Consider the following 24,487-nt stretch of genomic DNA (forward strand, 5'->3'; position numbering starts at 1 on the left):
TCACATCAGAGACTTTCTCAAACACCTTGAGAGAGGAATTGAAGCAGGATGAAAACTCCTGCACCCCAGTTTCACCTGAGCAAATACTTCAGCCGAATCCCATTCTCCACTGAGAAACACCAGAAGTTGTTTTCTATGTGGCCAGGAGATGTTTGTGCAGGAAAGGGAAAATACTATAGGGACTGAGAGCATGTCAGAGCCTGCCACGTTTGAAGGCCAGGACGGGGAATAAAATCATAGACGTGTGGCTCTCCTTAGAGAACAGGATGATAATTCTCTAAAATGTATGCCCAATGGCCAGCATTCAAAGTTAATCTGTCCTGTCAGGGAACAATTTATTTTAAATAAAGATGAGGCATGTATAATGCAGGAGAAAACAAAGTGACTATTTTCTCCTACTACACTCTTATTTCAGAGTCTCAGTCCTTCACTTCTGATACCAGACGCATAGGGGTTTTCTCCACACACCAAGTAATCCTCCATCAGAGAGTGTCTTACCATTTAACTCAGTTCTGACACTACCTAAAGTGAGAGTCAGATCTCACAGGTTAAGGGCTCAGTCCCACAAGACTGTCCCCACTTCAGACGCCAATCCCAGGTTGTGACTTGTGCTTCTGAATGACCGGTTCTACATCAGGGCTCCCATGACCTCCTCTTCGGGTTCCATAATTTGCTGGGACAGCTCACAGAACTCAGGGAAACACTACTTACATCTACCCGTCAATTATAAAAACTATTACAAAGGATACGGATGGGCAGCCAGATGAAAGAGAGGCATGAGGCAAGGTATATGGGAGGGGCTTGGAGCTTCCATGCCTTCTCCAGGCTCTCCTTCCTCCAAGGACCTCCATGTGCTCAGCAATCTGGAAGCTCTCAGACAGAAACCTATGCTTCTGGGATATTTACGGAAGCTTTGTCACATAAGGCATGGTCATTTATTAACTCAATCTCCAGCTCCTTTCCCTTTCCTGAAGGAAGGGGTGGGATGGAGTTGAAAGTTTCAAGCTTCTAATCATGGCTTGGTCTTTCTGATGAGCAGTCTCCATCCTGAAGCTATCCAAGAGTTCACCAAGAATCACCTCCTTAGAACAAAAGATGCTCCTATCGCCCAGGAAATTCCAAGGGATTAGTGTCAGGAACCAGGGTCAAACACCAAATATCAGAACAAAAGAAGTACCTAGCACCTCTACAGCTCAGAGATTACAAGGGTTTTAGGAGCTCTGTGTCAGGAACCAGGGGCAGAGACCAATATATACTTCTAATTATATCACATATGTGCGTGTGTGCAGGCACACACACGCGCGCGCGCGCGCACACACACACACACACACACACACACACACACACACACACACACACACACACACACACACCACTCAACAGGTTAAGGTTAGCTGTTTGAAATGCAGGGACCAGGATGAGAATAATTATCCGAAACAAATTGGGGTTCTGGAGAATGAAAACAGATTTTGGAACATACATGAGCAAAATACCCCAAGAGGAAAAACTGTGATGATTTCTAATTTGGTGTTCCTAATTTAATGACATTAGTAGGAAATTATAGAAGGTCCAGAATAGCACAGAAATGTGAAACACATGGCTCACACAGAAGGATTTTTACTTTTTGTCATTCCTTACTGTCCCACTCCATTCCTTTGAGTAGACTCTCAAATAATATTTGGCAACTAAGCTTAAAAGATTAATTGCTTTACTTTGAGAAGGAAATGTGTTAGATCTGATTTAACAAACTGCTATGGGGGGAAGATATATCACTATAAGAAGGGATGTGTAATGAGCCAACATTTACCTTTATTGAAGATTAAAAAAAAAATAACAGACCTAAACCAATGAACATTTGTTTAATGATTTGTTTTCCTTTTAAGAATTTCTTCCAGTTGTTCAAACCAAAGAAAACACAATATAAACCACCTCATTAGAATGAGATTGATCAACTTATCTGGATGAACAAGCATTTTAGCAGAGAAGAGATGATGCAAAGAATGATATTCTCACTGTTATTGCCCTCTTTTCTACCATACTACAGCCCTTTCAGGACCACTATAAAATGGAACAAGACCTGCAAAACCCTCAGTTTCCTCATCTATGAAACAAAGATAGTATTAATAGTATCCATCCCGTAGAATTGTGAGGACTAGGCTTGTCCTAACGTAGGACACATAGTAAACCGGCAGTGCATATTAGATGCTCCTGTTATTTTATATTCAGAGCCGCACAATATAATTCACTGTTATATTTCTAATATCTAGATTGGGACCATAAGTCTCTACTGGAGACAAACTGATGTAGCCAGAACAAAAAGGGAGAAACAAACTTATGATATTCTATTTCCAGCAATTCCTCAAATAACCATGAGATTCAGACATGTATGGATTTCAATCATCTAGTGGAATCCCACAAAAATGGATATTTTAAGGAATCTATATCCAAGTTAAGGGTCTAAAAAACTATTTGACTTGTTTGTTGCTATAATGTTTATATATAAGTAAAATCATATAAAAATTTTTAAAATGTTTTAATTTTAAAAGAATAATATATGATATAGATTTCAATATAACCATAAATATACAGCTATAAACACATCTAAATAGTGGAGACTTCTATTATAACATGTATTTTGAAATAGAGAATTTGTGTGATATTTCTAAGTTTTCCCACTCATATCTATTTTTAGATTTTGTAACAAAATGGCCTTAAATTAGGATGAATCACTGTATAAAATTTAGAGTGTCTAAAAGAGCTGCTGTTGTGTAAATGAAGATAATGAAGCCCACTGAGGTTGCATAACCTGCCCAATCATATAGCTAATGACAATGTTATCTTTTAAGTTAAATTTTTCTTTGAAGTCTGTACTATAATTGATTATCATTAGACTTGAATCTTTCTAAACCATAAATACACTAGCAGGTTGGGCACAGTGGCTCATGTCTATAATCCTAGAACTTTGGGAGGCTGAGGCTGGAGGATTGCTTGAGGCCAAGAGTTTGAGACGAGCCTGGGCAACACAGCAAGACCCCTGTCTCTCTATTTAAAAAAAAAAAAAGACACTAGCAGTGACATTATTAACTACACAGGACCTCAGAACAAGATCTTATTTTAACAGTCCAAAATTGGAAACAACTTAAATGTCCATAAATGTGAATGGATGAACAAATAATGGTACATCCAATAGAAATAAAAGAAAATAAGAAACAGACTATTAGTACACACAACACAAATGAACCTCAAAATCATAATGCTGAGTGAAAGAAGACAGGTGAAGAAAAGAATACTTACTGGATGTTCCACTTATATAAAATTCAAGAATAGAGAAATCTAATCAATAGAGATAGAAACATATCTGTGGTTGCCTGGAGATGGGTGTGGAGGGAGTGACAGATACAAAGTGGCATAAAGAACTTTTGGGAGTGATGGAGCCATTCATTATCATGATTGTAGTGATGGTTTCGTGGATATATGCTTAAGTTAAAACTGATAAAAAGTATACACTTTAAATATGTGCTATCTATTGTACTTTAATTGTACCCAATAAAGTTGCTAGAAAAAAATCTTATTGTCCAAATCTATTTCAGAGTTCCTTTTGCCCAAATATGAAAAAAACATTAGAAAGTGTATTACTTTCTTATTAAGTCAGCAACAGTGATCCTAGGAATTTCAGGTACTAAACAAGAGAAGTAATGGGAAGATGTTCTGGCTTACACCTTTAAAAAGGTTTAATTTATTTTGAAATAGTGCTGTCTTGGTGCTTAATAAAAAAAGGCATCAAAGCTTAGAAGAATGGGTCACTGTACAAATAATATAAGCCAGTTAAATATAGTTCAGTGATTTCAATTTTCTCTTAAATGTTATGAAATGGATGCTATCATTAACTATGATTTAAATGGATATGTTGGAAACAGCTTTTCATTTTCATTTGGAACTTGTTGGCAGTCTAACAAATATACAATCTGTAGAATATTTATTATGCAAACTCACTCAGAAAACAAAATTGTTCTAAAAGTGTCCAAAAGTGATACATGGCATTCTTCTCCGAACTCTTAAGTTCCATTTACAGTCTGTCTGCTAGTTTCTGGAGGGAGTGACTAGCAGATAAGAAGGCATTTAAACATTTGCTGAGTTTATCTCAGACTGGCCAAGATGCCAGGTTAGACTTTGCTGAAAATTTATTGTTAGTTCAAAGTACTAGAACTGTCTAGTTGAGTGCTTTTCAAAGTTGAGAAATGTATGGAAAAAAAAAAAAACTTTTACCTAGCCGTTTAAAAAAATGCTTCATATGGGTAAAAATATAAAACTTTGGTACTTTGCCTGTGACCTTTATTCAACTATAAAATAAAAATTTACTTTACAAATTAAATGTACACAAAACTATAAAATCAGTAACATTTAAAATTACAATTAACTTCACAGATGATGTTTTGCTGAAATTAAATGGCCTCTCAAAGTGAATATGGTATGGACTGCTCTGGTGCTGGTTTCATTTTTTGTTTAGTTTATTTTTTGTTTTTAAGTACAGCCTATTTATTGGACTACAGGCCATAAGATACCTTAGCTCTGCCAATTAGCTGTTTGACACTCAGCAGGTTGTCTAACTTCCCAGTTCCTCAGTTTCCCAATCAACAAAGTGTAGATTACCATATTTATCATAACGACAGCTAACACAAGTAATGTTTTAAATGCTTTAACCATACTAACTCATTTCATCACTACAACAATGTTGTGAGATGGAAACTATTATTGTTTCCATTTTTCACATAGAGAACTTGAAGCTCAGGAAAAGTAACTTGCCCAAGGCCACATCACCAGCAAATGATAGAGGTAGGTAGGATTCCAAGCTAGACCTGCCAGGGTAACCACCATCCCATGCTGGCTCTTGTGCTATTATAGCTTAAAAATAATTCCTAGCTCAAGATTAAATGCATTAATACATGTAAATTACTTAGAATTACAACAACAGTCAATAAATGTTGGCTATGGTTGTTTGCTCATATATCCCATAACTTTTCTTTGAGAGTGCAGTGACATCCCACAGCCCTTCACTTGACGAGACTGCATCACATACTAAGTCCACCTCAGTTCTGTTCTCATTGGCCTGGGCCAATTGAAGTGATGAAAGATAGCATCTGTGCATTCATGCAACTTGGTATAAGATGTGGGTCCACAAATATCACAAATCTAACCAGAATAAATGTACATTAATTCTATTTTATATAATCTTCAGAATAAAAACTGGTGGCCGGGCGCGGTGGCTCACGCCTGTAATCCTAGCACTCTGGGAGGCCGAGGCGGGTGGATTGCTCGAAGTGAGGAGTTTGAGACCAGCCTGAGCAAGAGCGAGACCCCGTCTCTACAAAAAATAGAAAGAAATTATCTGGCCAACTAAAATATATATATATAGAAAAAATTAGCCGGGCATGGTGGCGCATGCCTGTAGTCCCAGCTACTCGGGAGGCTGAGGCAGTAGGATCGCTGAAGCCCAGGAGTTTGAGGTTGCTGTGAGCTAGGCTGACGCCACGGCACTCACTCTAGCCCGGGCAACAAAGTGACACTCTGTTTCAAAAAAAAAAAAAAAAAAGAATAAAAACTGGTGGACACCTGAGAATACATCCAAGGACGCTTCTATCCCCTTGCGGAGACCCAGTTTATGAAACTCCTTATCAGTTTTCACTTTTAAGAGAACACGTCATAACCCTGGCCTGTTTAAAATCAGAATTTTTGTCCCTGATGGAATGTAAGTCGATCCTTTGTCTCCTTTTTGCCCAACACAGTACCTGGCACACAGCTGGGACTCACATGTTTGCTAAATTGAATCCTGGAGCCACCAAGGGCAGGGAGAAATTACCCAAGAGACAGGCAGAACAGAAAGACTGCAATAGATCAGCAAGAATCATGCAGTGCAAACAATAAAAATACCAATCTGAAGTCCCACAATTCCGGGCAAAGAACACTTATTGATAAATATAGCTGTGATTGACTTAGGAAGGTTGAGCTTAGATGGCGTGGGCTCAACTCATCAGCACCTGTTGAGTTCAAACCCAATTTTTTTCTCCTTTACGTTTAGACTTTCCTTGTCATTCTGATGAATAAATTTGCCTTGTTCTCTGGAGTTCCAGATTTGAGTCTGGCTAGACTTAGAAGATTGGAAACTGGGAAGTCTTATGCTGCAATGACTGGCCTCTCTGCCATCCGAGGGCAGACGTGGCTATCTTCTTCTTGAGTTTAAAACAACTATGTTAATTATGCCCGCAGACCCACGCATCTCCAGGCCCGAGCCGCGGTGACCGTGCAGGGGAAGCATACAGTCACGCTGATGTCATCTGCCAGGTAACGGGACTCGCCAGGGAGCCTCTGGGACGTCCACCCGGGGCCTGCGGTGAAAATACGGCTCCGGACTCGTCCCCGGGGCTCCCTGCCAGTGACCCGGGCAGCGGAAGTGGGACTCGTGATGGGAGAGAGTGGAAGAGACAGCGCGGAGAAGCGCGATTAGAAGATCGCTGAGGTGCAACGTGGGCCGAGGGGCGGGTGTGGACGCCTGGCCAATTTCCTCGCCTCCCTGTGGGTTCCTGCGACTACCGGGGCCTCTGGAAGGAAGCCAGGGAGGCCCTGGATGCGGAAGTCCCAATGCGGCAAATTACAGACCTAGTTCTGTGCCCTTATAAAGAACCCCTCTCACTACGAGCTGCCTCCAATGCCAAGCGGGGGCAGGGACCGCCAAGGGATCCAGATCACTAGGCCTCCGGAAGTCAAAACGGCCCTTTAGATACCGGCTTAAGACCCTGACACTACCAGGCCACTGTCGCCGGGACACACCGTGGTCAAAATCCCCTGAGGAATTCTGAAAAATGTACGCTGGGGCCCACACCCCGGGGACGCTCCTTATAATCCGAGGTGGGGTGTGGAAATCTGCACGTTTCCAAAAGCTGTTTCAGAGGACGAGCCTCTGCAACTACCTCTCTTGTCCCAGAAGGCCTTCTCCCTCCCACCTCTCTGTCCCCGCAACCGGTCCCAGGCCAAAGGAGAAACGCTTTTTCCCCGTCCAGCCTCGCAGAACCGCAGCCAAAAGTCACCCGGGCCGGGGGCGACCCCCGGGCTCCGCCACGCCCCCCGGCCGGGCCAGTGGCGCCCGTACCTTTCCCGATGACTTCCAGCAGCTCCTTCTCCTCCTGGGTCAGCTCGCCTTTCTTTATGTGAACCATTGCCGCCGCCAGCTTGAAGGTTATTCCGTTGCTCTGGAAGTATTAAACAAGAAACGATGCGTCTGCGTTAGGGGCGCCAGCCGCAGCGAGGCAGGGGGAGCCGGGACCCAGGGCCCGCAATCGCGGAAGCGCCGCACCTCTCTCCGCTCCCGGGGCCGGCGGGAGGCGGCGAGCTCGGGCGAGCCGGGCGGGCGGGCGGTCGCTGCAGGCCCCGCCGCGGTCACCACCCCCGCCCGTCATTGGCCGGCCAGGAGGAGGAGCTGCGGGCGGCGGCAGCGGGAGACTCCAGTTGGAGCAGCCTCGGAGGGAACGACCAAATGGAGAGCCCCGGAGGGGGAACGAGCTTGCTCTGACATGTTCCCCGCCCCTGTCTTGCCCAGTTTATATATTCGGAGACACGCAATATTTAAAATCTCCTAGCAGGAAGTTCTGTGATTGGTGATGGCCTCTAGGGGAGCGCAGAGGCCCCCGGGTCTCGCTACGCCCCCACTGCGTCCCCGCCGGTGGCGCGGTCCGGGCGGGGGGCGGCCCGGGAGGCGGGGGCGGGGCGGGAGGCGGGGCCGCGCTGGGTTCCGTGTGTCTATGTCAATGTGTCCGTCCTTCACTCCTCCATTGTCTGCCGCCGCCGCCGCCGCCGCCGCTGCCGCCGCCGCACGAGTCGCCGCAGCCCCCAGCCTTGCGCGTCGTCGCTTCCTCCTCTGACAGGTGAGAAGCAGCCCGGGTGGGGTACGGGGTGCCGGGAGGGTGGCGGGAGCCGCGACCGCCGCCCCGCCGGGGGCTTCCACCCGGGGCAGAGCTGGCGGGGAGGAAGCATGTGCCTCCTGGGGTGGCTTCCTGCCTCGGGTCGGAGAAGCCCCCGTTCTGCCGCCTCATCCCCACACGGACGGTGCCTCCGTGCCCGAGACGAAGACCGCCGGCTCACCGCGTTCGGCCGCCCCGGGAGGCTCGGGGACCGCGCGCGGGCGGGGGCCGGCCACGCGGTGGGAAGTGGCGGTGCGCATGGTCTCGTGCGTGGCACCTCCAGATGCGGCTCCCAGGGAGGCCGGGGCAGTGGCTCCCGGACAGGGGTGGCAAGGAGAGCTCCCCGTTACGAGCGAGGCGAGCGCACGGGGAGAACAGACTGGGGAGAAGGTAGTCTTGGCAAGCCTCGCCCTCCGCACTACTTGTCATCTCTTCTTTGGGCTTCGTGCAAGCTGTGGGAGAAAGCCGGACCTAGTCGCCCTATGGTGCCTGTTGAGGATGTTTGGAAACAATTTACACTTGCACTACTTCGTTTGTGAGAGACAGCCTGGGGGAGGGGGAAGGAAGGGCCTCTTCGCTCTGCTAGAGTTCTCAGTCCCTTTGTAACTCACATCTTGAGATTTATGGAAATAGGCAGTGGAGGGTAGAGAGGGTGGAGAAGGCAGAGATTAAATTGGTGTTGCTGTCTATATATAGTCTTAGATTAGCCTCTTAATCCAATCTTCATTCAACTGTAATACGTAGCCTGGAGCTACGCCCATAGGTGGTTCAGGGGGTAGATAGAAGTATGTACCCTACTGTGGCTCAGAAACAGGACTTGCTTGCTAAAATATGGACTCAGTCATTTCTCCAGGGTGCACATCTATAACATATACAGCATCCATGAAAGTTTCTTTAGGTATTGTTGTTTACGGTTTACTGTTTGTTTCTTTACAGACTGGTATTGATGTTTCTCTCCAGATCCTTCTGTGTCAAAGAGAAATATTTGAGTAATTATGTAGATGGTTTTTGTTAAGCATCCCCTGGACCAGTCTTTCTTCCTACAGTGCCATATATAAAGTGAAATGCATTTTCCTCTGGCCGTATGCCTTCATTTTGCTGGAAGCATTCACTAACACTTCTGAAATCCCACGGAATATGTTTATCATTATTTCCTGCCTTTAGCAAAAATCTCTTCGAAACTCCAGCTGTCCCCCTCCTCCCCCCACAAGGCTTCAGCTTTAGAGGCTGGGACAGATATGAGCCAGAACATCTTACATGAAAATAGTTTGAAATTATTTATCTCAATGTATAACAAAGAAACTTTTTGTTTGGTGCTTTAATAATGATGTGGCTGTTCAAACAAGTAGTAAGGCTTTTGAGAGTGACCAGTCTTTTGTAACGCCGTTACTGTCACAGTTAGAAATGATTTATAACATAGTATCAGGCAGAAAGGACCCATAAACCTAAGAAAATGCTTGAGGAGTAACCTCCAGGAACATGTGATCTAGCATCTTACCAGCAGATACATAGACAGAATTGGGCACTTCATTGCTAGTATTTCCATTTCTTGTGCCAAATCTGGGCCATGGTTACTTGAAGGTCACACCTGTTTGTCTCACTGGGGTTGTAAGTTCCTCCAGGATAGCAACTTTTTTATGTGTGTGTGTGTGTGTATATGTATTGGCTGCCTTATGACACCTGGTTGGTATTTAGTCCTCTGTGAATATGTGACTTAAGCAAATTTAGAGACAATGACATTTAGAGACAAAGAAAAACCAAAATCTACCTAGAAATATAGATAAATCAAATATTCACTTTGAATTCCTAGAAACAGATATGTAATGAATAGTGTTCATTGGATGGATTACATTAATAGTTTTGTGCAGTGTAAATATTAAATGTAGGAATAAGATTAGCTAGTGAGTATATTAAAATGTATTCATATCAAGGAAGTTTTATTGATAATAAAGTAGCTACTATACATTGAGTATTCAGTCTGTGCCAGATATTCTACCTATTTGCATAGGATTGTTTGCCAGTATTATCTCCGTTTCTGCAAAGAAGAGGACAGAAACTAAGGGAAGTAATTAATTTGTCCACAACCCCACAGTTAGGAAATGGCAGAACCTAGGTTGATCTGTCTCTAATACCTTTTCTCTTTTTCCTATTCTCTGCCTATGTACCTGGCAGTAAGGGGGAAATTATATATTTTGACTAGCTAATGGATAATACATCCATGTTCAGCATGCCAAAGATACAAAGTCTCCCTCCCACCTCTTTCCCCAGTCCTTTCTCCATGCCCCACAACTGATGATATCTATTTTTTTCATATCCTTCCTAAGATATTTTGTTTATAGCTTATATGTATATTTCCACTATTTTTTATAGAAACAGGAGCATGCTAAAACACTGTTGTGTAGTAGAATTTGTGTGATGCTCTTTTCTGTTTCTTTCTTCACCTTTTTAGGAATAATGATTTCTGAAATGTCTGAAATAATGTGTCCTCTCATCTCTTTTTCTACTGCTCCCACCCTAGTTCTATTGCAGTGAGTTCTGAGTAGCCTGCTTCTCACTCACTTCTCTCCACCCAGCTAATTCAAGGAACTCCCAGTTCAATAAACATTGAGCACCCATCATCCTGTGCATGGTTCTGCACTGGCCACAGCACAGAGGTCTAGGTCTGGCCTAGAAGGCTCCCGTCCATCTTGTGGTCCCAGCAGGCATTTCCAGGCAGCCAACTCCTCCCATTCGCTGGCCGCTAAGGTCACCATTCTGCTGATTCCCTAATCTATCACTCATTTCCACCCTTTTGTTCCTGCTCTTCTGTTCCTGGAATGACCTTCCTTCCCTCTTCACTGAGTCTCCTCCCCAGATCTGATGAACTGCTCAACTTTCCAGACACTTTAAATAAAACCTCTTATCTTCAGTTTTCATGTTCACCTCTCCCACCCTATCCAGTGAGGGGAGTATAGACACTAATAAGCACATTCATTCATGTCTTTCAGCAAGAGAGATAAGTAAAATCTTCCCACTGGATGGTATTGATATGCAACATGGTTGCTGGTGACATTTTTGGTGCCCTTTGATTCTTATCTTATGGGTCTTAGCCATCCCTGTCTTCCCTCCCTCCAAATTTACATCATTGCTTCTTCATGTGAATCTCCATGAAAATACCTAAAGCAAACACCCTTCTCATCACATTCTGTTATAATTATTATTATTATTAATCTGGCCCTTCTCATTCTAGTTTATTAACTAAATCAAATTTACCTTGGTTTCTCAAGATTTAACCCCGTGTCTTGCACCTAGTATATGCTCAGTACATGCTGAGTTGAATTCAGTTTGATCTCTAAGTTATTTTAGGTGGATTTGTTTTCCTACTTGACTAATCCTTCCTGGCAATGTGAGGTGATGGCACTAAGCACACATAACCATAAACAGAGGCAGAAAGTCTTTAAATGTTTGGCACCTCAAGCTTCTTGACATTCTGATGAATGCTATCAACTAAGAAAAAAATAGTTCATATGCCCATGGGACAAATTTTATTTCCCCATGAAAGCCCCTGATCTCCAGCCCTCTGCATGGAGAAAATGCTGTTTCCTTTTTATTGAAGGGGAATAGTTCATTGTTGGGTATTATATCTTTCAGGGTACTATTTTCCTTGACCTTCGACTTTCTTTTCTTAGACTTGGGTATATTCCTTGACTGACTGGATATTTGATGATATTAAGGAAGTTTAATTTTTTTTAGGTTTGAAGTGATATTATGGGTATATTTTTACAAAATCCCTTATCTTTTAGAGATACGTACTGAATTATTTAAGGAGGCAGTGATATGACATCTGAGATTTGCCTTAATATAATTCTGTGACAGGGGAACAGGGACTGACTGAGAATATAAATGAGATAAAATTGACTATTGTTAATGGTTGAAGCTGGGTGATGAGTACATTGGCTTGATTATACTGTTCTCTCTACTTTTGGATATATTTGAAATTTTCCATAATGAAGTATTTAAAAAGAAAGTTTGGAAGTATTGCAGCCTCTAAGAAATTGTTGTTGTTGTTGTTGTTGTTGTTTTTAACACAACATAAGAAAGTAATGAATACAAATGTTCTTTTCTCTATGCTTGGAGTTTAGCTTATGCAATTATTCATTTAAGTGTTAAAATAGTTACACCTAAATCTACAAAGGGCTGTCTTGTGAACAATGCATTTCCATAAACACTGCACATCAGATTTTAACTTCTCCACAAAACTATAAGGTAGGTGGCATTACTCAGTGCTTGTGGCACAGACTTATGAATATCTTACTGGCAGTTAATCTTCATCTTTTTTGAAAACTGACAAAGTAATTTGCGGACAAATCTGAAGAAGGGGTGCAAATATATTTAGTTTAACTGAGAAATCAAGATGTGAATGAAGTGGAGATACTGATTTTCTGAGTACCAAAACTGTCGTGAGCCCTAGTAGCATTGTAACACAAAGTCTATTGATACAGGAAAATCAGGGTCGGGCTCAGCACAGGGTGAGCCTGCTAGGTTCTTACTCAGGGTTTGCTTAACTGAATGCTTATTTTGATACCAACTTTCTGATTAGTTCAATTTTATAACTTATGTTTCTTGATTTCTAAATTTCTTTTATTACATTTTAGACATACTAAACATCATTTGTAACATGTTGTCCTAGAATTTATTTAAGGGGTTTTTAAAGAATATTTAATTAATATAAAGTCTACCAATATTAACAGGTCATACACAAGAGTACTTTTCAGTCCTAGCTCACTCTGATGTCTGTGTTTTGAGGGCATGGGTCTCTTTAGCAAGTATCTTTTGGGCAGTTAGGTACCAAATGGAATGATTTGGCCTGTTCTAACTTGGCAGGTGTTGAGTGAAGGGTGCCAAAAATGTTTAGATAGTCATATTTGTAAACTATCTGCTTTGAAAATAAAGGTTTAGGTAACTCACTGAATAAGCAATTCTTTGTCAAATGCCAAAGAGACAATGTTCTCATTATTCTTTCTTGATTTTTAGCATTAGGTGTTTCCTTTGATTTTTTTTTTAAGTTTATGTCAAAAAAGAAAGAAAAAAGTGTAATGATAATATGTATATAAGAAAGAATAATGCCCCTTATTAATATTAAAGATATTACAATCCTATGGCTGTCTTTAATTATCTTAACTCTGGAAACCCTAATATTTTAGTAGGAAAACAATAATAACAAATTTGTATGAGATGTGGACTTATATTTTTGCTTTTCATATCTCAACTTATTTTTATAAGATGTACTGTTATTTTTGAGGACTTGAAAATAAATCTCAAGAAAAGCCCCAGAGCAGAAGTGAGTGGTGATATGGGATAAAAACCTTTGGCAATGCAGAGAACATATCATAAGCTACTGTTGGGTTGTGTAGTTTTATGATATTCTACTGTCATCTTTTTCTTTCTGTAGTCACATGGAGGACTTTAATACTTTTCAAACTAACCTGAACAGCTTCCTGGATTTATGGTCATTTCTAAGGAAAAAAAAAAGAGTATGACATATGTTTTCTGTGTGCAAGGTTATAGAATGGGGCTATTATAAACAGGAAAGAGAACCCCAAGTTGATGGTGCAGAGGAAACTGCTAGCTAGAGGAAAAGGATGTAGTGCTGGTGTTTGGGAGTGTGAAGATTGTGTTTTTGTTAGAGTTGAGCCTCTGGGGGAAGCAATTTAAAAACCATGATCCTATAGTGCTAGAGGTCATGGTGCCATAAATTTTCTAATATTTGAATGTCCCTAAATGGCAGTATTTGTGTTAAATTCTCTCTCTAAAGGTATTTTTTTTTTCTCTTAGAACTCTACGGAGAACTGTTTGGCATTTTGGAGGTAACATATGCTAATTCAATTTATCCAAATGCTGAACTCGACTCTAAATTAATATTTATGCTCCACTCTATCTAATTCTAAACTATAAAATCTATGAGGCAAATAATGAAAAAGCTGCCTTCGAGAATCATATAAATAACTATCCAAGACATTGCAACAGCTTTGGTTGCCTCTCTGGAAAGTGCACTGAGTAGAGACAGTGGATCTGATCCTGGCCCTGACTCATCCTTGCATGTAAGCTCCAGATGGGCAGGGATCTTTGATCTCCACTGTATCACCAGTGCTAAAATGGAATGCATGACCTCAGCCAAGTGGTTTGACATGTCAGAACCTTATGTGAGGGTTAGCTGAGGGCCCGGGTTTAGATTCAGGGTTTTCAAAGTGTTCCATTGCTCATGGATGTCAACTGTAAGTTAATAAGTAAAGAAACACATTTCGCTATTAAAACATTAATAAACACAGCTCAAATGCATCATATGATGTATTTGAACATACTGGAGACTACCAATGCTTGTTAGTTTGCACTGCCAAATTGTGCAATGCTTGGAACAAAGCTCCATCTTCTAAAAAGTGAGCAGCATGAAACTTGTCTGATTTGGTCCCCCTTGCATCCCTGTTGACTAGTATGAGACGTGGCATATTTAGTAAACAAATAAATGAATGATTCCCTGTATGTTTAAACCTTTTTAAAAAGTACAAATGAGAGAGTTTGTAGCTCTGTACTGGTGCTTTTATTTTTATTTTTTCTACTTTAACTTTGTGTGGTCTACCAGTATAAAATTGTGTTGAGTACAGTCCCATATCATCAGCGAGCTGTGCCTCTTTAAACCCTAGGCTAGGCTTTGACTTTCTTTCCAACCTGTGCTCTCATTGTGGTATAGGCATTTGTGTGGACAGTGACTTTGGTGTTTGTGTGTGTGCAGCCCTTCAAATAAAGCTTCACCTGCTAGACAGGCTTGGGCAGATCCCTTTCTGGGAAGATGCGAGCAGAGGTTTCTTGGTTGAGAGAACTAATAAGTGAGCAAATGTTTGGACTCCTGCCCACCACCACCTTTGAGCTTCCCGAAGGTCCATTACCATGTTTTTAAGCAATTGCTCCAATAAAACTACCCCACTGGTTACTAGTGTAGGACATTGTTTTGTTTTGTTTTTCCAGTACATTCTGTTTTCCCCTCCTTGATTAAAATCCTCTGAAGAGAGGAACACACTTGAATACCTCTTACCATAATAACTTATTTTCTGACTTCCCATTTGAACTAATGGTCACAAACACTCGCATCAGGTTTTGTGTCTGTCAGGCCTTATTAAACTGACGTGTTCTGTGGCATTTAACACTCCACTCCTTGCTGATTTTCATCTCCTGGTTTTTCCTGGTCTTCGTTAGGGAAGTTGTTGTGTATGCTGTCCATAAGCTGCATACCTCTGGGTGGAAAGTAAATCTAATATAAAAGTCATCTTTCTTCTTTACTATGTAAGGCTCAACATCTGTTGAGCTATTTTCCAATGAAAAAGCACTTTTCTGGAGGTAAGATTATTGGAGATGAGACTTTTTAATAAATATTAGCTTTGTCTTTCATTCAGTATAGGTAAAAATCGCAAATGCATAGACGTTTTCTAATAGGTTACATAAGACAATATTAAAGGGTTTAAATTATTGTTTCCATTGAGCAGGGCAAGGACATGAGGTCAGGAGTGAAAGGTTGGGAAATGGAATTTACTTTTTACTTTATACTCTTCTATACTTTTAGGTATTTTTTTTGCCACCAATCTATTTATAGTTTTAAAGATTCTAATTAAAATAAAAATATAGAGACTATCTTGTTTTATTCCAAGCTTAAACCACAATACGATTAACAAATTTCAAGGACATTTCCCTCTCTAAGTAATGTTTCTACTTTTCCTAACGTGATGCATTGTAATACATGGCTTTTAAAAGAAAGATCATAGAGATTATCATTGAATCAAATCATATAACTTCAAGTCCTAATGCAAATAATTTGTTTAAGTTGCACTTTAGTGTGGTACTAGGAAAGATGGTAGAATTGGATTTTAAATGTTTTCTGTATGTGTGTACTCTCCAAAAGTATTGCGTTTGGATGCCATATATGAAAATCAGGCATAGTGCTATATAGTACAATTAGTACTCAGTTTGATCACCTACTTTTTTGTTTCTTTTCCATATTTTTTAATAAAAATATTATGCATAAGTCCTCCAAAAGAATGGAGGATTATACAGTTATAATTACATAACTGTATACAGATATACAGTTCTATGTTTAAATGTGAACAGTGATCATTACTGAAAGATTTATAGATACTCTTCCCAAATTTTCCCTACATATTCTGTAATGTAAGTGGTGAGCTGACTTTATAGTCAGAGTCGGTTTTTAAAAGAATTTTTTTCTTTACAACAGGTATTAATTTTTTCACACCTTTATGAAATAATTAAGTGGTATGCATTATAATATATATAAGTGAATGACCATATATTAATGAGATAAACAAACATAATGGATAACATAAAACCAAATCTTGGAAGATACAGACCTTCCAAATCATCACCTTGTGAGAAGATATATTTATTTCCTCAGTTGATATTTCAATTAATCCATTTTTTAAATTGTTCATTGCAAAGTATTGCCTTTGGAGGCCACATGTGAAAATCTGACACATTGCTTTATAGTGCTCTCATTACTCAGCTTGATCACCTACTTTTTTTTTTTCTTTTCAGTATTTTGTTATCAAAATATCCTGCATAAAAGGAGTATGTGTGTTGGGGGATGTGATATGGTTGGACACACCAGCTAGCTTCGAAATGGCCACCTACTTGTTTTCAGCAGATTATACTCTGAAATATCTCTGATTTTTACAGTTAAATCCTCCATCAAACAATGAAATTTCTCGTCTTTGAGAGTAATCAAAAGAATGTCCTGGAGACTCTGGGGAAAACTCTAAAAAAAGAGGTTCATAAATCTATGAATTAAAAAGAGTTGATTAATGATAGCACTATTTGTTTAGTTTATCATTTTCCTTTATTGAAGGAGGAAATTACTTTGCTGGGTAAATTCTGGAATATATGTTTTTTAATTGGTTAAGTTACTACATAACGCACGTTTATTGCTTGGATAGATGTATTTCAAATACTAAATGTAGAAAAAATAAGGAGTTTTTAAATAGATTTTTTACGAGAGTTATTTTATTTTTAATTGACACAATAATTATACATATTTAGGGTACAGTGTGATGTTTTGATATATATGCATTGTGTGATGATTAAATCAGGGTAATTAGCATACTCATTGCCGCAAACACTTGTTGTTTCTTTATGGTGAGAACACTCAAACCTTTCTTCTAGCTCTTTTAAAGTATGCAATACAGTTTTGTTGACTGTAGTCCTAGTGTGCAATAGAACACCAGAATTTATTCCTCTTTGTACATGGTCCCCAGTCCCCTGGCCGTGGACATGTACTGGTCCATGGCCTGTTAGGAACCAGGCTGCACAGCAGGAGGGGAGCGGCGGACTAGCGAGTGAAGCTTCATCTGTATTTATGGCTGCTCCCCACTGCGTGCATCACTGCATAAGCTCCGCCTCCTGTCAGATCACCTGCAGCATTAGATTCTCATAGGAGCACAAAACCTACTGTGAACTGTGCATGAGAGGGATCTAGGTTGTGCGCTCCTTATGAGAATCTAATGCCTAATAATATGAGGTGGAGATGAGGCAGTGATGCTAGCACTGGGGAGTGGCTGCAAATACAGATTATCACTAGCAGAGAGATTTGACTGCACAGTAAGTGTAATGCACTTGAATCATCCCAGAACCATCCTCCCACACTCCTCTCCATGCAAAAATTTTCTTCCATGAAACCAGTCCCTGGTGCCAAAAGGATTGGGGACTGCTGTCCTATGTACCTGTAAAATTTTGTACATGTTGGCCAGCCTCTTCCCTCTTCCCATGTTTCCCTCTCTCTTATTCTCCCCAGCCTCTGGTAACCACTGTTCTACTTGTATGAGATAAACTTTCTTTAGATACTACATATGGGTGAGATAATGTACTATGTGCTCTTCTGTGCTCAATTTATTTCACTTAACATAATGTCCTCTCGGTTCATTGATGGTGTCACAAATGACAGGATTTCATTCTTTTTTATGGCTGAATAGTATTCCATTGTGTATATATGCCGCAATTTGTTTGTTCATCCAACAATGGACACTTAGGTTGATTCCATATCTTAACTATTATGAATAGTGCTGCAATAAATATGGGATTGCAGATACCTCATTTCCTTTGCATATATACCCAATAATGAGATTGTTGGATTATATGGCAGTTCTATTTTTAATTTTTTGAGGAACCTCCGTACTGTTGGTACATACTATTAGTACAGCCTCTATTATAGCCGTTCTTATTTACATTTCCACCCACAGTGTGTAAGAGTTCCCCTTTCTCTACATCCTTGCCAGCACTTGGTATTTTGTATGTTTTGTTTTTGATAATAGTCATTCTAATGGGGATGAGGTGATATTTCATTATGGTTTTGGTTTGCATTTCAATAATGGGTTGTTTTATTAAAACTTTAAAACCCTTTTCTGTTCAGGAATCATAGCTTTTCCTTTAGGAATTTGTTTTGAATTAGTAGGAGGAGTTATTTCTTTTTTAAAAAAAAAACCTCACATCCTATTTTATACATGCACACCTTTTTTTTTTTTTTTGCTGTTGACTCTATTCTTTTCATCATGGTGATCTTTAATAACATTCAGTTTCATTTTATATACTTCTGCATCTCTCCTCAAGACAGTAATGTAGAAAAATATTTCCACGGCAGGACTAATAAAGGTAACACACAGTGTGGTTAAGTGGTTCATAGGTTATGCGTGGATTTTTTCTAGTCTAAGTATGCAGCCCTTATTGGGGGATCAAAAACCCCCTATTCTGACATAGCAATAAGGGCGTTTTTAAAAATAACTTCTTGCTGAGCAGGGTGGCTCATGCTTATAATCCTAACACTCTGGGAGGCCGAGGCAGGAGGATTGCTTGAGGTCAGAAGTTTAAGACTAAACTGAGCAAGATGGAGGCCCCATCCCTACCAAAAATAGAAAAAATCAGGTGGGTGTGGTGGTGTATGCCTGCAGTCCCAGCTACTCAGGCAGGTGAGGCAGGAGGATTGCGTGAGTCCAGGAGTTTGAGATCGCAGTGAGCTATGATGATACCACTGCACTCTACCCAGATTGACAGAGCAAGACTCTGTCAAATAAATAAATAAATAAATAAATAAATAAAATAACTTCTTGTACACAGGACAGCCAAATATAAGGATATATTTACCAGCATAAGATATTTATTGTAAGCACCTTCAAATTAAGAGTTAATTTTTCTTTAATCTGGAAAAGCTCTTTAGTCTTTGTTTTTAAAAGATGTTTATGTTTCTGAGGAATGTACCATTTGTTTTGGAGAACATCCTTACATATGTGTTTATCTCTTGTGATTAGATTCAGGTCATGCATTTTTGTGAGGAATACCATGTGAACGACATCATCTTCTTTTCAGTGTAAAACATCTGGAGATATGCAATTGTCCGTTGTCCCTTTGTTAAGGTGTTTCTCTAAGGTGTAGTTACTATTTGTCATTTTGTAATTTTTGTGAAGATGATTTGAGAGTATGTAGGTATCCTGTTGATCATCAAGCAGCCCTCCACACACATACACACAGACACACATACACACACAGACACACACACACACACACACACACACACGTCCATATAGATTTAGCATGCATTGATGATTTTTGCATGAATCAATTTTTAGTGTGATGGTTGCAAAATGGTGATCTATTCCATGTTTCCTTCTCTATTAGATGGCATTCTACTGAAAGAAAATCTTTCCCTTCTCTTTCCCAACTACTTCCCTTTCCTTGTGTAATGAAAAATTTGTTTTCTTTAAAATGAGCATAAATTTATAAGCACAGACCTGTGGATTTTCATTTTATTCAGTGTGATATTGCTATCCTTAATTATTTTGGTGCTCAAATTGTCCAAGGTTAGGCCAGTGGCATTGTCTACAAGACGGTGTCTATGTTGTTTTGATTTTTTGGAAAACACTTTTGTATTTGCTGACACAAGATGACCCAGGGTCATAGTGATTCTTCCCTGCTCCAATCTTGGAATCAGCCATTTGTCCAAGGAACCTTGGTTTCTTTTAGTAGAGAATGATATTTAGATCTTGTGTCACTTTATTATGCACAAATATTATTGCTTCTGACTTTTTTGAAATTGGTTCAAACATCAAAAGAGGTTAAAGTTTTTTCACTTGAATATATACAATTTTCTAATGATAAAAGTTATAAGTACTTAAATTTATTTTATAGAAAATATATACAAGTATAGATAAGAGAAATAAAATGTCTCCTACACCACTCATGTTGACCACTGTTGAGTGCTAGTGTATTCTATGTAGCTAAGAACATCATGTCTGTAGAATTTGGCATTTTGTAGTATCTACGTAGCATATGGTTTTTCTCTAAGTCATAAAAATTAGACAATTTCTTTTTCAGTCATATGTTGCTTTTTAAAATTCTTCTTTTCTTTGTCTTTTTTTCTCCCATTATTGCAATATCCTAAAGTAGGAAAAGTTAGTCTGCTGGTGGTCAGCTTCTTTTTCTTCCTGTCTCCTTAAAACCCATGATCTTGCCTATCCTCCACCACTCCCTAAATATCAGAGGATATAAAAGTGTGGAAATAAATGTTAGTATCAAAGACTATGGAAAACATTTATTTTGTACAGTCTAATTTTGGGTTTTTTTGGTTTATTTGTTTGTTTGTTTTGGGGACAGGGTCTTGCTTTCTTGCTCAGGCTAGAATGCAGTGGCATCACCATAGCTCACTGCAGCCTCAAACTCCTGGGCTCAAGTGATTCTCTTGTCTTAGCCTCCTGAAATGTATGCTTAGTTGCTGCTTGTGTGTTTAGCCCTGTGTACAAAATTTTCAACCTTTGAGAGCTGGGACCGTCTCTGGCTTTGCTCACCATTGTTTCCTCCCTAGTGTAGGGTTTTTCAGCCTCAGCACTATTGAAATTTCAAGCCAAATAATATTTTGTTGTGGGGAGCTCTCCTGTGCATTGTACGTTGTTTAGGAGCACTCCGGCCTCTACCCTACTAGATGCTAGTAGTACTCTCCCTACCATAGACTCCTACCCCCATCTCATGACAATCAAAAATGTCTCCAGACATTGCCAAATACCCCCCTGGGGGAGCAAAATTACCAATCATTCCTGGGTGAGCCCACCATGCTAGTACAATGCCTGACACATGATAGGTACCCCCCAAAATACATAATACATAAATAAATATATTTAAACCACAGCTGGACATTTAATCATTGGATATTATCTTGTTTTTGTACCACCAATTCCTCCCAATTCTCAGAATTTACAAGTTCAATATTGGAAGTATACAATTGTCACAATCATGCTGTCTTGTAGACATAGGTTGTGAGTTTTAACTTATCTAGAGCAGAGGATTTGGGGAAGTTAGTTATTGAGACACCCTGAAACATTGTATTTGAGGAATGGGTTTTCTAAAAGCCAAAGTATGCTACAATGTGGGTAGTGTATGTCAGCAGTCCCCAACCATTTTGGCACCAGGGACTGGTTTCATAGAAGACAATTTTTCCACAGACAGGGGAGGAGGGATGGTTTCAGGATGATTCAAGCACCCTATATTTATTGTACACTTTATTTCTGTTATTATTACATTATAATATATAATAAAATATTTCTATATCTCACCATAATGCAGAATCTAATGCCGCTGCTGATCTGATAGGAGGCAGAGCTCAGGCGGTGATGCGGACAATGGGGAGCTGCTATAAATACAGACGAAGCTCTGCTCTTTCACCCACTGGCTCACCTCCTGCTCACTTCCTGTTGTGTGGGCCTGTTTCCTAATTGGCCGTGGGCTGGTACTGGTACATGGCCCCGGGGTTGGGGCCTACAGGTGTATGTGTTTGAGTCTTTCAAAGTGTTCAGAGACATAAGAATGACATCAGCAAGACAGCAAGATTAGACCATCAGGAAGGCTCGATGAGGATGGCCACTTGTTGGGAGAAGGAAAGGTTCTGGGACAGAGTCCATCTGGGGAAAATGTTAGGGCCCACGGAAGGGAAGACACAAGCCCTAAGGGTATTCTCAGGGGTTGTGTTAAATAGAGGCCATAAATTGATTAGTAGAGTGGAAGTACTTTATACTTGAAATTTTTTGAAAATAACTTCATTGAAATAAAGTGACACTATGGGCCGACCGCAGTGGCTCACACCTGTAATCCTAGTACTCTGGGAGGCCGAGGCGGGTGAATCGCTCGAGGTCAGGAGTTCGAGACCAACCTGAGCAAGAGTGAGACCCCGTCTCTGCTAAAAAATAGAAAGAGATGATCTGGCCAACTAAAAATATACATAGAAAAAATTAGCTGGGCATGGTGGCGCATGCCTGTAGTCCCAGCTACTTGGGAGGATGAGGCAGTAGGATCGCTTAAGCCCAGGAGTTTGAGGTTGCTGTGAGCTAGGCTAACGCCATGGCACTCACTCTAGCCAGGGCAACAGAGTGAGACTCTGTCTCAGAAAAATAAAAAATAAATAAATAAATAAAGTGACACTATGTAATTACCTTAATTTGTTGCTATAAAGAGATTGTATTAATACATGGATACTTAAAATATAATTTTTGGAATATTTAAAAGGAAACAGAAAATCAGCATTCAGAACTTAGGTAGGAATATGAAGTTTAAGGTGTAAAATAGTTTTGAAACATTAAAATGAAAACTATTAATATATCATGGTACCTTTAAGTTTTCTTAAGGGAGATTGGGATTAATATGTTAGCTTTAGTGTTCTTTCTTTCACAACACAATTTCTTTGGGCTTTGATAATTCTTTCCTTATAATGTAGTTACTTAGCACAATTAAAGATTTCACCATTAATGTTCCTCACTGGAAAATATGTTTATAACTTTTTGAGGAGGGGACTATTATGTTTCATGCTTTTTAAGAAAGATATTTTTGTTCTGTAATATTAAGGATAAAAATGAAGGGGATGTGAGTATATAGCAATATTTTTATATTAAAGAAAGGAATATTTAATTTTATTTAGAAATGCTTTTATAAGTAGATTATCTGATATTTTAAATTTTAATTTTTTTCGATTACTATAAATAGTACAATGTTCATAGAATTTGTTAGGAAATAAAATAATTAAGCTTTTTATAGAGGCTGAGTGATTTTGAGTATGAAGAAGCTGTTAGTTTCTAAAACCATGATAAGGGTAGTAAACGAGCTAATGTTATTCTGGGCAACAAATTTTATAGTGTTATTACAGACATATATTTAGTTTATTGCTTTAGAGTGTTAATTGTTTAAACTTTTATAGCCGATTTAATTATTCTTGTTTCTTTTGAGAGAATAATGCCACAACGTTATTAACCCAAAAGATTCCTAGATCAGACACTTTCTGTAAAGGATTTTATTATGCCTTTTTTTTTTTTATTTTCAGTTTTAGCTTTTATGGAAATGAGACTAGTTTATAATTGTAGGTAATTTTTAGTTTCTTTTAGTGGTACATGATTACACTCACTTAGAATATGGGATAAAATGTAATTCTTGAAACTTGCAACTAAGCACAAAGTACTTCATGGGAACATTGCAATGAAGTGGCTCAATTTTATTGAGTTTTGTGTATTGTTATTATATCTTTAGGAAACACTTTATACTTTGGGGGTGATATTGTTGCCCTGTAATCTTTAAACTTTAACGTCTTTTTCCCTTAATGTCTTAAGCAATATTGATTGCCCACAGAAAGCTTTAAAGTGTGGTACTTTTTCTTTTCTTTCCACTATAACCACACAGCTTGGAAATTTGTGCAAAATGCTCCTCAGAGCTATCTTATTTGAAAAATATTAATTTAAAATTTCTATTTAGATGTGTTTTGACCTTTTTATCAAAGTTAAGTGTTTTGATCCATAAGGATCACTTTAAAACTGCATTGCCCAACATGTAGTCATTAGCAACACTGGCTATTTAAGTTTAAATTTTAATTAGTAAAATGAAATAAAAGTAAACATTTAGTTCTTCAATCACACTAGCCACACTTCCAGGACTCAGTAGTAGCTACCGTATTAGATGGTGCAGATATAGAACATTTCCATCATTGCAGTTCTATTGGATACACTGCTCTAGATTAAGAGTTCACAAACTACCACCTGAGGGCTCAATCTGGCCCACCAATTGTTTTGTTAATAAAGTGTTATTGGAATACAGCCATGACCATTTGTTTGCATATGGTTCATGGCTGCTTTCCGACTGTAACAGCAGAATTCGGTAGTCGAACAGAAACCTTATAGCTTACAGAGACTAAAATATTTTCCTTTTATATTTTACAGAAAAATGTGACCTCTGCTTTAGAGTATATATATTCATAAAGTTAAGGTTGTTCGAACACCAGAGTTATTATGTGCATGGTATATATTACTTGTATAGCATGTTCTACAAGGCTCGTTATCATAGTTCAAAGATGGGCCAAACTAGAACAGTCAAAAATGGAGTATAAGACCAAACCTAGATTGCTAGGCAAGAACAGTCCTTCCCTTGTAGGGACAACTAGAAAATAAGTCCTCTGGTAGATCAGATCCTTTCCCAAATGATGA

General features: G+C 39.5%; 2 protein-coding genes across 2 annotated transcripts in view; one reads left to right on the top strand and one right to left on the bottom strand.

Annotated features, from left to right (window-relative positions):
• Positions 1-7,442, bottom strand: part of ANKMY2 (ankyrin repeat and MYND domain containing 2) — a 42,231-nt gene extending 34,789 nt beyond the window's left edge. The window contains exons 1-2 of the mRNA XM_045564412.1: positions 7,349-7,442; positions 7,145-7,244 (exon numbers count right to left, since the gene is read on the bottom strand). Coding sequence (XP_045420368.1) covers positions 7,145-7,211 — 67 coding nt within the window. The 5' untranslated portion in view covers positions 7,212-7,244; positions 7,349-7,442. The remainder of the gene's footprint in view (positions 1-7,144; positions 7,245-7,348) is intronic.
• A 328-nt stretch (positions 7,443-7,770) lies between these two features.
• The window catches only part of BZW2 (basic leucine zipper and W2 domains 2), a 57,819-nt gene continuing 41,102 nt past the window's right edge, over positions 7,771-24,487 (top strand). Inside the window, exon 1 of the mRNA XM_045565169.1 lies at positions 7,771-7,916. The gene's annotated coding sequence lies outside the window, so the exon portion shown is untranslated. The remainder of the gene's footprint in view (positions 7,917-24,487) is intronic.

The sequence above is a fragment of the Lemur catta genome, chromosome 11, assembly GCF_020740605.2.
Source record: "Lemur catta isolate mLemCat1 chromosome 11, mLemCat1.pri, whole genome shotgun sequence".
In the NCBI taxonomy this organism is placed as follows: Eukaryota; Metazoa; Chordata; class Mammalia; order Primates; family Lemuridae; genus Lemur; species Lemur catta.